The sequence below is a fragment of the Pseudoliparis swirei genome, chromosome 18 (genome assembly GCF_029220125.1).
Source record: "Pseudoliparis swirei isolate HS2019 ecotype Mariana Trench chromosome 18, NWPU_hadal_v1, whole genome shotgun sequence".
Taxonomy (NCBI): Eukaryota; Metazoa; Chordata; class Actinopteri; order Perciformes; family Liparidae; genus Pseudoliparis; species Pseudoliparis swirei.
In genome coordinates, this window is record NC_079405.1 from 23350001 (window position 1) to 23363277 (window position 13277).

The 13277-nt window shown below is 45.2% G+C and overlaps 1 protein-coding gene across 3 annotated transcripts in view; it reads right to left on the minus strand.

Moving 5' to 3' along the window:
• Positions 1-561: 561 nt before the first annotated feature.
• The window catches only part of phactr3b (phosphatase and actin regulator 3b), a 34795-nt gene continuing 22079 nt past the window's right edge, over positions 562-13277 (minus strand). For all 3 annotated transcript variants that reach the window (XM_056438561.1, XM_056438564.1, XM_056438563.1), the window contains 5 exons: positions 4156-4211; positions 2775-2836; positions 2526-2666; positions 1673-1749; positions 562-1146 (listed from right to left, as the gene is read on the minus strand). In XM_056438561.1, the coding sequence (XP_056294536.1) occupies positions 1131-1146; positions 1673-1749; positions 2526-2666; positions 2775-2836; positions 4156-4211 (352 nt within the window). In that variant the 3' untranslated portion in view covers positions 562-1130. The remainder of the gene's footprint in view (positions 1147-1672; positions 1750-2525; positions 2667-2774; positions 2837-4155; positions 4212-13277) is intronic.

Consider the following 13277-nt stretch of genomic DNA (forward strand, 5'->3'; position numbering starts at 1 on the left):
GCACCGCCAATCTGAACGTGCCAGGGTTGATTCAATCCACCCCCCCCTCCCCCACATTTAATATCAGATGAGAGGTTTCTACCTCTAAAAAAAAAAACGGCTTTTCAACGGCCTCAAATGCACCCCGCACTTCCTATTATTTAAAAAGGTTCTGCAGGGGCTCAGAACTAATGACTTGTTTATTTCATTCTTGTTCCTCTGACGGTAACGGATCAACATCTCACTCCCGATCAGGAGAAAGTCATCCAGGTGGACTTGTTTTCTTGAAAGGATTTGATTCTCGCCCGCCTGCTCAACGCCCCACACAACGGATGCCCGTCCTCAATCCTCAGAGAACCAACGGGTCACCAGCCTCTCCCTTGTAGACTAGCCGTCGCTTGAGGTGAACCTCTCATCCGCTTACCGAGGCACTAAAACGTGGGGATAAATCTGAGCGGATTACAGCCCACGTGCGATGCTTAGTCAGCGGTTATCGCCCCCCGATTCTGACCTTTTGTGATTTCGGGAATATCGCACACTTCTGCTCGACATTGCGCTCGAGGAAAAACACCAAAGCCGAAACAGTTTGTTACAAATTGAAAACCTGTATTGTGCAGACAATAAATAGTGCTTACAAAGGGAATTCTGTCTTTTACACAGACCAGGTTTCTGTTTACACCGTCGATATGAAACGCATCGACCGACACTGGGAGGTGGACGGGGGTGTGTGTGCGTCACTACTAATACTGGAGTGGGGACTGGTTTGACTCGGTCACACGCACACCCCCCCCCGTACCCTTTCTCCTCCCATGGCGTCGAAGAAAGAAAAGAAAAAAGAAGTCTTTCAAAGGAGTTTGTTTTACAAAATAAAAGTCTCTGCTCGTCGACGGCGAACACGTGACCTTGACTCCTCCCCCCCGCTCTTCTGACAAGGTGTGAGGCGACGGGGTTGGTGGAGGAGCGGTTCCTCCGAGCAGCAGTGCAGTCCACGCCATCTACCAGGCCGCCTCCCCTTTTTCCAGAGACATAGCCTCCAACGGTTTCGCTGGACACGAGTACCGGAGTGCCCACTGACTGTGGGCCGCGGCGCCGGACGACTCCACCGACAGAACCAGATATACATCGGCAACTCTTCACAGAAGAAAACCTTGCTACGGCCGGTGGAACCTGAAAAAGGGCGAAAAGCGGAGGGGGATAGTGTGAGTGCGGGCTAAAAAATTCAACACACACACACACACACACACACACACTGGGGTTTCATCAATCAAAAGGCCTATAAATAGACCGACGGTCAGTGCGATTAAAAGCAGCCAATTGCGTCTCTTTTTAGCTACAGAGAATCTTGACACAAGCGAAACGTAAGCTAAAAATATACGGACATTCATTATCGGGGAGAGGTGGTGCTAAAGGGAGCAAATCGCTCTCATCTCCAGGGGCCTGCTTTTTCAGCTAAATGGACCCCGCACCCTGCAGGGCGTGAAGCTGGCAGATAATGCACCTGCGCGCAATGTCACACTGACCCTCCCGGAACATCACCCGCTCGATAAAGAGGGCCTGTGGAGTTGATCCAAAAAAAACGACTGATTCTGTTCGACACTTTTTGTGAGGTCACGGTGACCTTTGACTGGCAAAAATCGCATCACTTGATCTTTTTCAGGCGCTAATGCGCAAAACGCCACTCGCTGCGACTGACCTCGTCAGGTGCTTGCTCGAAGTGTGAACTTCCATCTCGTTGCTCTTGAACTCGTTCAGCTCCTTCCGTATCGCCGCCTGCGGGGGAAAAAAAAGTACATTTTAATTTTAAAAAGTACATGCGCTGTCTTTTTTGGAAACAGAGAAAACATCTGCAGATGTTTGCAGATCATGCAAGCTTCACCGTGTCAAAGAAGAAGAAGAAGAAGATGATGATGTCAAGCACTACAAACGTCAAACTAACCAGGAGGGTTATATAATAAATATAAATGGTGAAGACCGGGGCTTCTGCAGTGCAGCTTACTTCCCTTTTCATGACGTGTGACGAAAGAAACACCAGGAGGGACAATACGGCCGAAAATATTTTATTATTATTATACCACTTTTTTTTTTCTCCAGTATTTCGAGGCAGGATGAAACAATAGCTCCTATCAATAAACTCAATTACATTAATTCGAACTGAATGCATATTAGTGGAACGTCATTTGCTTCAGTGACGCTTCCTAGCGACTGCCTGTAGCTGCCCCCTTAACCCTCCTGTTACCTACCCCAGGCTTTTTCACTGTGTCAAACATATAAGAAATATCAACTTGTTTTATATTTAACAAACAAACATAAAGTACCTCACACTTAAACTTTTTTAATAATTTTCTAAATATGTTAGAAAATGTAAAGGTAACAGGAGGGTTAAAAAACATTTCTGCAAATTACATTTCGGTCTAAAATACTTTGGAATGCCTTTAAAAGTGAAACTTTTTAAGACTTTTTAAGATGTTCAAAGATGCGGACACTGAACGTTGCACCAATTCCACCATCTGAGAGGCCGGCGTTGCCGTCCCGTTCGTTTGAGTTACTTTGTCAGCGGCTGACAGCCGGGTCCAGGGCTTGTCGGCCCGCCTGTCGTAGTCCTGAGCTTTGGCCACTTCCACGTAGTCGCTGAAGCGGATGAGGATCTTTCTGTCCCGCAGCTCGTCCACTGTCGGCCGCTGGTTCAGCTGCAGGAGGAGGAGAACGTGTCAGCGGTCGCCGGGTTCAAATCGACGCGTTCACTCGCCCCAAATGTGAGATCTGATTTCATCGGAGCAAACTCTGTAGCCGCCTACCTTTCTGTTCAGCCGCTGTTTGATTTCCCTCCTCTCCTCCTGTTCCGTCTGGTCATTTCTTTCTGAAAAGAAAAAGAAGAACAATCTAAAAAAGCTGATCGAAAGCGTTCATTTACATCGACTATAATTCCACTAAATATTTAGATGCTCAAGGCATGACAGCAGATGCTAAGTGACTGTCTGACGGAGCTAATGTGCAGGATCAAGACAGCTCAGCTAGCCGGTCTGCAAACGTGCCGAGGGCGGGGGGCTCACTTCCACTGCGGATCAGTGCCAAAAGTGAGTTAGAGAGCGAGACGACAGGCGGATTAGAGCCCCCTAAGTAGGATTCATCTTCATCAGATACACACAATGTCACTTCATTTATTTTTAATCCCTCTTTTTTTCCCTTTAGTATTCTTTGGGGCGCAACAGGAACACGTTGTTGTGTCTGTGCCTTTTCACTGAAGAGGGGTTTCGGTGTGCGGTCGCGTTGGGCTTGAGCACACGTTCCCAAGGCGGGGGGTCGGGCTGGGTGGTCAGCGGCGGAGGAGGACAGCTGCTCCGCCATCACAGGTGGCCCATCTCAACCGGGGCTGCATTCCTCACCGCTTCGTAATCCCAATGCAGGCCCTAGTTTCACAGTTTGCTGCGATCGGCTTCTCCCCCACACACACGGGCGAAGATACACCGCTGTCGCTTCGCCGAGGGGCTCGAAGTATTTCACAGGTCCAAATGTGAGTTCAAATCAGCCGAGGGGGGAGGATGCACCTCGGACCTCAGCTGACCGTAGCTACCTATAATCTCTGGAAATAGTCGAGGAGGATCACATTCAGTTGGGCGGGATTTATGGTTTACTAAAATGTTTGCTGGGACAAAAACGGTCTTCATTATGATCATCGATATTTGAAAATTCTTCTTGCTAGTATCGAGTTTTAGATGACACATTTTGTTTTAAACACTTTGGTTTTCCAAAACCAAAAGGGTCATTTGTAATTTGGCCCAAACTAACAGAGCAAAGCAGAGAAATTCTCACATTTGAGAAGCTCCTGTCATCCGACAATTGAAATAGTATATAAAAAGAAAAGTAACATAATATAAGGCTAATTAGCTGTAATTACTCCTCCCGCCCCCAACAATAATCATCATTATAAAACAGTAATAAAACGTGGCGTGAACGTCTTATTTTGAAACGCTCCTTCAGTCCCATCACAATACGTCAAATAGAGATATTAAAGATCAACTTTAGAAATGCTTTTTTCCCCTCCATCTGAACTCAGATCAACTTGATGACAAACTTTTTTTTCTCCAAATGAGAGTGGACGAACATACCCACATACCACCAAAGAGAGAGAGGGAGAGAGACACACACACACACACAATCATAGTGACTTGAACTTACGCTTCAAGATGTTCCGACTCTCCAGCTCCTCCACCGCTGGCCTCTGGCTCAGCCTCCTGCGGAAAAACACCAGGATTACGTTCTGGACCATCTTTGCCCCCGTTGGGGTCGCTTGCTTGGCAACAAAGTCTTTTGCGGTCTCTTCACCACCACCCCTCCTCCTCCTCCTCTCCTACTACTGGCACTTTGGATGTTTGAGCCGGTGCCCTGAGCGCGGAGTTCCGCACATCCAAAACGCAAACACCGCGTCCCACCTCGGGTCCAAAGCGCGGCTTGTTCTATTGTAACATTTAAGGCTCCACATCGGGGAAAGAAAGGGGCCAGCGTGCGCGCCTAGTGTCCCGCGACAGAGCCAGGGGGAAAAAAAGAAAAAAGGGGGGAGACCCGTAAAAAAAATAATGACGGGCTGGATTCAGGCGAGAGGAGCGCCGGTTGTAGTCCTGGCTGCGGAGGATGCTGAGCACTGAGTGGAGCGACGACTGCAGGCAGCACAGCTTGCCTCCTCCTCTTTTTTTTTTTTTTTTCAACACATACACAAGTACTCGTGTGAAGGGGAGGGACTGAAGGAGATTCCCTACACACGCACACACACACACTCACACACACACACAAACCGCACCAATGAGGAGTTGTGCAATAGTGTAGTAGGACAGCTTTATCAGAAACAAGACATTGTTTAAATAAATTGTCACAGTGGTTAGCAGGTCATTCTTTTAATCAGAGGATCGGTGGTTATATACCCGGCTAGCCCTCCTAGTCGATACGTCACTGAGCAAGACACTTAACCCTGAATTGCTCCCCGTCGCTGTGTCTACGGTGTAAGTCGCTTTAGATAAAAGCGTCAGCTAAATGTAATGTATCAACAGGATTGATAAAAAGGAAAACCCAGCTAAACTAGATTTCCCCAAGCTTATTAATCTGTATAATGCATGTGCAGTGTTGGATGGGATTTAACTAAAAGGTGTTTTCAGAGAAAACTCACAGAAGGTGAATGAGCGGGAAAACATGACCATTCAATGGCTTCACTCTGCAATTGATTATTTTCATCACCTGCCTGTGGGTTATTACCTTCGTCTGTCAGCTTAATGGCAGACAATTGGTGAAGAAACTAACAGTTTCCCAGAACACAAGTTGATATCTTTAAAATGTCTTTTCCGTGTCCAAACCAGTTTGAATGCGTTTCATATATTTGAAGCCATAACGCAGAGAAAAGCAGCTAATTGTCGTTGCGGCGCTAACGAGGACCGTGACGCCGTGTCATGGCGCATGGCATGTCATGTAGTCACGGAACAAGCGAAAACAAAACGGAGACGAGGCTGCCGACGTCAGCGCTTTGTATCCGTGTGCGCTGCCCACGTGTTGCACAGGACGGGGTGGGTTTGTTTGGTGGTCAGCATTCCACACCACTTGGATTTCAGGACCCCTCACGTGACTTTCCAAGATAAATCTACGCCCCCGACCCCCGGCGACAAACACATCGATAATAAACTTGCCTCGCAGCTGTCGAGACAGCGCCGGATTCCAAAAAGGAAAAACTCTGTTACCTTACAGGAAATATTAATTGAGCTCTGTGTTTCACAAGAAACAACAACAACAAACTTCCTTGAAATGGGGTGAAATGGACAAAACTCATCGTGATGATTTTTAGATCATCACGATGAGTTTTGTCATGCTAAACCCCCGAGTGGTCAAAAATATACCTGAATTAGACATGTAGCTTTGTCTTTTAACCCTTGTGTTGCCTTAGGGTCATTTTGACCCGAATCAATATTACACCCTCCCCCCGCCTTAGGATTAATTTGACCCCATTCAATGTTTAATGTCGGTGTTCTTTCGGTAGTCAACAAACAAACATAAAGTGCCTCACACTTAAACTTGGAAAACAATATTAATTCTAATAATTTTCTGGAGGTTTTAATTGCTGGCGTCAAATTGAACCCAAAGGGTAAAATATGTTAGTAAATATAAAGGTAACAGGAGGGTGAAACATTGAATCGGGTCAAAATGACCCAAAGGCGGGGGGAGGGTGTAATATTGATTCGGGTCAAAATGACCCTAAGGCAACACAAGGGTTAAAGCAACTAGCTTACAAACTGTAAGTTTTGCGACTGGGCCCCGCTGTGCGACATCGCAATGCGACAACAACAGAGCCATGTCGAGTTAAAGCTAGCTGCTAAGCTAGCCGCCTACAGCTCTTTCCTCGGGTTGCCATCTGAAAATAAAAAAATAGATATAGTTTTGATGAATTTACCTTGTAAAATATGACGTTTTAATACACAACTAAACAAAGCAGGTGTTGCTGTGAAATGAAGTGCAATGAAGAAGAACAACCGCGCGGCTGCTCAAGCTAACTAGCTTCTCTGCTCTCAGTAGTTTAGCGAAACAGAGATACAATAAATTCCCCATTTAAGTCAAAGGTATGTTTTTTTTACTACTATTATGGATGAGAGGACATGTTTTTGGGGCGAGGGGGAATTACCGCAGTTTCTCTCATGATGTATGAGGCAAAATAAATAATAATCATACGTTCCATCTGTGGGCAGTTTGACAGGCGGCCTGATAACGCACGTGGTTTGCCTCGGGAGGCCAGACTTAATCACAAGCTGTGTATTTGCCCAAGAGAAAAGAAAAAGTAGATTTACAGGGAGCACTGGCGTGATTGCAAAGTGTTACTGGACGCAGAACAACCGCTCGCTTAATAAACAGAGGTTGGATAAAGATAATAAGTCACGACTCGCTTGAGACGACGGCACGAGCGCCGTACTAGAATCCACTTTTTCTCGTTCAGCGGAGGGGAAAAAGGGGCCGGATCACGATGTGTTCACACTCCTAACCGTTGGTGAAACTGATTCATACCCGCAGAAGAAATTAGATCAGATGTTGTTCTGACCAGCTCTGGAGCAGAAAGTGCTGACAGCAGAAAGGACACCCCATTAACTGGGAACGCGGTGTCTTTTTCGGAGTAGGACAACCCCCCCCCCCCCACACACACACACACACACACACACAATTGCAATTGCTCTTCCCAAACATAGTAAGAATAAATGTGACAGGGACTTTTCCATCTATGCTTTAGAATGACTTTTCAGTGGACCGGATAATTAAGGTGAATATTGTAATACACGTAAGCTTTTTGAATTTCTTTTGAATATTTTTGGTCCATTTAGTGCATCAACGCTATTCGACTATTTGGCAAAACCACAGATAATGCCGAGTGACCTTTTATTATTATTGTGTGTGTCCAATGCCAACATTAAGGTATGGTTAAGGTTAACGCGGTCCAGCTCTCCCCATTCTCGCATCATATCGAAGGCGTCAGGTTGTAGTTTGAGACCATTAGACTCGGCGTCAGCAGGCGTTCGACGACGATGTCCAGAATAATGGAAAACATTTCATAAGCCCTCCACGGCCCTGTACATAATCTATAATAAGCCTACTTCCTGTCCTGTGGTAGCTTCAGCTGTAACTGGGATCACTGGGGGAGGAGGAGGGGTTGGGAGACACACACACACACACGCACGCAGACACAAGCGTGCTCAATGGAGCAGAGCCGGAGTCGGATGTGTGGTCTGCAGCGGAAAACATTTCGGGTCAATAGCAATTGCCTCAGTTCAAAGAGCGAATCAGATCGGCTGCCGCAGCCACACTCCTACAGTCACCACATCAGATCTGTTTTATAACAGACAATTTAGTCTTTGGAAAACAACCCAAAACAACTTAATCCGAATACCTTAAAAGCGAGAGTGAGTCGGCGTGTTTAAATTTGCAGAACAATCCCAGCGGGCCTTTAGTCACGGCCTCCTGCGGCGATTCTCGCCCACTCTGCTTGGTCAGAGGGAAAAGTTCCTCGTTTGTCGGAGAGCTCCCCGGCATGTCAAAGCAATGAGCTGCCCGTAAAGAGCCGGTGCCGACGGGAATGTCAGCCCGTAGAACGTGGAGGAGAATGGGATGAGTCAGGCGCCGCGGGCTGGGTGGGCGGCCTTGCCTACTGAGGTGTGCCCGAATATCCCGCCGCCTCCTTCCCCCTCGGCGACGGAGCCCGAGGACAGGAGAGCCGCGCTCGCGGATGTGGAGTTGGGGGGGGGGGGGGGGGGCGGGAGGCTTGCCAGGAATAATTAAGGGAAAGGAACCCTCTTTAGTCCTAGCCTACCAGAAGCTCAACGTTTATGTAACTTGGTTGAGGACTTGGCTGTGTTGAAGCGTTGAGCTGGATGTCTCCCACTGCTCACTCGCTCACATGAACATGAAAGAAAGTGGCTTTGATGGGAAATACTGCGTGGATATAGATAGATAGATAGATATATACTTTATTAATCCCCAAGGGGAAATTTGTCGTTACAAGTAGCAGCACCAATAAACCAAACACACAAGAATAAAAAGAAACAAAACACAAATATAAAAAACAGGGATGAAAGATATAGAAGTATACATAGTCAAATACAAAACAAAATATATATGTAAATATACAACACACATGCATTCACAACGCACAACATCAATGACATGTCAAATCAAATTCAAAAATATTAAATATAGACAGTGTGCAAAATGCAGAGTGTGTGTATGTGTGCAGTGCATATGAAGTGTGTGTGTATGTGTGTAGTGCAAACAAATGAAATGTGTGAAGTGCAGATCAACATAGTGTAAATATTAAGTTATTATTGTAGTTATTGCACTATGATCTGGCAAGAGGTGATCTGTGATAGAGCCTCATAGCCGCCGGCAGGAATGTTCTCCTGTATCTGTATATATATATTTCCCGCTAACGCTCCACGGCATCGATTGCGAAAATTTCAAGTTATGAACTCAAGCACAGTAAATCACGCCGAGAGCCTTTCCGACTGCCCTTTAAATGAAAAAAACAACAACAACCTGTGTTCAAAGGCTGGCTGTGCTATTGATGACAGATGAATGGGGGGGACACATTCAAAGACTCAGACATGAAACCAAGAATCAATTCTACTGGCGTTGGTCTCCGAGGCTTCGCTCTCGGGGCGCAGGTTTTTCACAGATGGAGCGGCTGACCGTGTCTGGCTCTCGAGCGTCCCGCCGGGAGCTCGGGCGTGGAGGCGGCGACTTCAAATACGTGACCCCGCTCTCGAGCAGCGGCACGCGGGCCGCGAACTTTCACCGCATAGAATCCTCAAGTGGCTCCGCCAGCGAAAGCGCTGAGGTTTACACTGGAGCCCGCCGATACCAAGAGCCTGCGAGGCCGCACTTGGTCACTATGACGACGCCAACGTCTCGCTTTTAAAGACCCAGGGAAATGAAAACTTGAAGAGCGAGAGAATCCACCGAGGGAAGACTGTTAATATCCCACGTGGAACTAAAAGTCATTATTTTCATACAAGTCACGAGTCGCCAGTCATTGTCGTATCTGTATGTCTCGGGTTCCTGAGAAGCCAGCAGATAAGCAGGCTTTGATTTCCATTTCCTTTGTCGGTTCTTTGTCTGTGCTCATTGTTTACAGTCCGATTAGCAACTCCAGATCTGAGACGGAAGCTGTTTCAAAAGGAGCCAAGTTCATTCGAAACCGCTAAAAAGCTAAATCATGGGGTTTCAAAGACGTTTTACTACTTTTACTTTCCACACAAACCGTTTACCCGCATTAAACCAGAGACTGCTCGGACGAGATTGGTCGATACAAAAAAGAAATTGCCCGGGTCTCGTCAGATTCTGCATAAAAATGCAGTATTTGTTTAGAGAGATAAAGTCAACCCAACTAAGTGGTTGCCTCAACCTATTCACCTTTTCACTGACACGTGCAAAATGACCGACGGAGGGTTTCCAAGAGCATGGCGATGTGAAGCTTAGTGCCAAGAACCTCATTGGCGTGAGAATGATGTTGCCGGGAACACAAAGAGTAAGACGAGACACACGGACAAATATACATGTTCACAAGAGATCACCAAATGAGATTCAAATGTATCCTCAGATGAACGCGTGAATGTCCAGATTTCGTGGAAAACCCATCAAACAACTGTGAAGACATTTTAGGCAAAATGCAAACAATGGTGGCCGCCACGATGGCGCTCGAAGTAGACTAACTGTCCGGTCACGACTGAACGAACAATGGAAAATCCATTAGCCAACACGGCCGATGTAACGTATTTTAAAAAACAAGGTACAAGGTTTTTTATCTGCCATCTCCAGCAGTCCAGACACATCGGAATTATTTTGCAGGGCTTTTCGAGTCAACAGAGGTACAAAACAAATACACTATGATAATAAGAATAAGAATAAGAATAATAAGAATAATAAATATTAAAAAATATAAAACACACTGTAAAAAACATTTCCTGATTCTGTTTACGTAATAAACCCTCCTCCTTCAGTCAGGGAGGCCAGCGTTCGTGCAAGGGAGAACAAATGTACACCGTCTTTTACCCGTTTCTTTACAGTCTGAGACGTTATCTCGACACACGAGTCACGTCTCCGAAAACCGTGAGGATCTAACCGTGACTTGGCATGGGGTTAGAAAGGAGGGTAAAAACAACCACTCTTCATAGAGTGGGTGCTGAGGCTTTGAGACTTTTGACATTTCAATTAGAGGGTTCTTGCAGCTTGATCCCTCGGCAGAGAAAAAAAGAAGAAAAACCATTGTATAACGTTAATTACTGCATGTGGGACAGGGATGGTCTATCGCGGTGACAACATGTAATTTGAGGATTTCACTTCATTCCATATACAGTATGTGCAGGCTGTGTCATCCGGTGCCTACGTCTCTCCGACTGTTTTATAATATCTGCCAACTCCAGTCCTGTAATTGGATGGATGCCCGCCTGTGATGCTGCTTGCTATAAATAAATAAAAAAGGAGGCACAAATACAAACCCAGAAGGGCACTTCCTGGGAGAAACGCTCCTCATGCGAAACCACAGAGACAAAAAAACACAACAAGACGCTGCCACCCTTATTTTTAACCCACTCGGATGACTGTCGGCACACCCAGTGGGTGGACGTGGGGGAGTCGGAGGGTTTTCAACAATTGTCTTGAACACTGCTCTTTGTTTTGAAAAAGAAAACGGCACCCCCACAGTAAGAAACTTCAGTGTGTAAAATACTTTTTTCACAAACACACAAATGATTTAAAAAAAAACATCTACGTGCTAAAACATAAAGCTTTTCACTCCCATATAAACAGACCGAATCTGGTTCTCTGTGAGGGGGGGAGCTGTCGGGACCAGTTCCACAACTATCAATCACAACCACATAAGTACATATAAGAAAAGGTAAGGAATAGAAATAGCAGTTTAGACTTGCAGAGTTGCAGACTGCCATTTTGCACCGGTGTCGTCATTATGGGTTTAGCTCAGCCTGATTTGGTTTTGGTAAGACCAGAAAACATTCGACCCATGTTCATTATCTTCATGGCTCGTCATGACCCTCTCTCTACTTGTGCTACTATTTGTTTTAGGTCTAACCATTGTTTTTGGAGTTACCACTTTTGGCTTAACGACATTAAGCAGGCAACTAGCTTCAAATATAGATTAGATTTCATGTGGTTGTTACAGGATGTTCATTGGGGCTGCACAAAGTAACATTAAAAAAAAAAGTCAGTTGAAAACAGCACATGTTCAATACATTAATGTTGTATATTCAACAGGTTATTTGTTGTAATTTAGCAGCATACTGAAAGCAACATAGCCGAGTGAATTCCAATATCTTTTTACTTATCGCAAGTAAGTAATATCAAGCGATAATCAACATTACAGGATATTATGCACATATTGATCATGTTGATCATAATCTTGTTATATCATAAGGGACCAGTGGCTCACTTCATACCTCTCACGGTGTTCACTGGTTAACGCGAAAGTGTATTGTTTTAACAAGATGCATTGATTTGTGTTGTGACAAGATTAAGTCATTTGTTGTTATCACAGTAAACTTTTTTTTCCAAAACAAAAAAAATTACTAATTGTCGACATGAGTAAATACAAAAAAAGAACTAGTTATAAAAGGAACATTTTCTGTTTTTAAAAATAACTGTTTTACATCATAAAGAGCAGCCAGCCGCCATCTGACAGCCTTGGTTGCCATGGAAATGACCACTGTCAGCTCATAGAAATATGTTGTTTTCAGAAAGAAGTAAAGATTCATTCATGAACTGATCAATACTGCTCCTGGAGCCTTGACCACTCGTGGTTTCTTTCTGGCCTTTGTGGAGGACCAATTTGGCGGAAAATCTGTCTGAGGACACACAAATCATTTTCCACAGCGTCTAATTATTCAGAGTTAAGAGTGACTCCAGACGGATAATTCACTGGCAATAAGCCAGAATTAAAGACTGAGGCTGTACTCGCGACCACCTACTACAGACCAGCAGCGCAGTATACATCAAAAAGGGTCATGTTGTCTCAACAAGTATCCCTCTGGCTCCCCATCAATTCAGATTATTTTGTTTAGCTCAAAATCACAAATTTGGCCCAGAGGGCTTTACAACCTGTTCACAAACGACACCCCTGTCCCGGGACCTCACACCTTCAGGAGAGCAACAGAGGAGGATCCCTCTCCCCAGATGTACAGAAGCAACAGATGTCATGTGTGTACAGAATGAGCAGCATTACAACACATTCAATGAATAAGACAGAATGTATGAATGATAGACAGAAGTCTCGCCAAGGAGGCCGGTCTCTCTTGAGGGAACTCCAGCAGCTCCCAGCGGGTCCGTCAGTGTGCAGCTGCCCCCGCAGGCACCAGCTACAGAGCTTCTCAACTCTGAGATCTCATTTTCAATTCAGCCATATGATTTTGGGAAGAAAAAAATAATAATATTAAAAGGAATTTCTCAGGAATTATGCGACGAAACTGGCGAATGGAAATCGTATAAAACGTGTCCTTCTTGACTGTTTTTGTGAGTGTAGACTGTGCCATTGCAGCGCTTTGCATTGTGGGAGTCAGTCGGCCAGGAAGACTGATCCGATAAATTCTTTCCAAATCTGGGTATTTCTTTTGCACAATGTACACCACCGTTCAAAAGTTTGGGGTCACTTAGAAATGCCTTTATTTTTCAAAGAAAAGCACTGTTTTTTCAATAAAGATAACATTAATCAAAAATACACACTATACATTGTTAATGTGGTAAATGACTATTCTAGGTGGAAACGTCTGGTTTCTAAT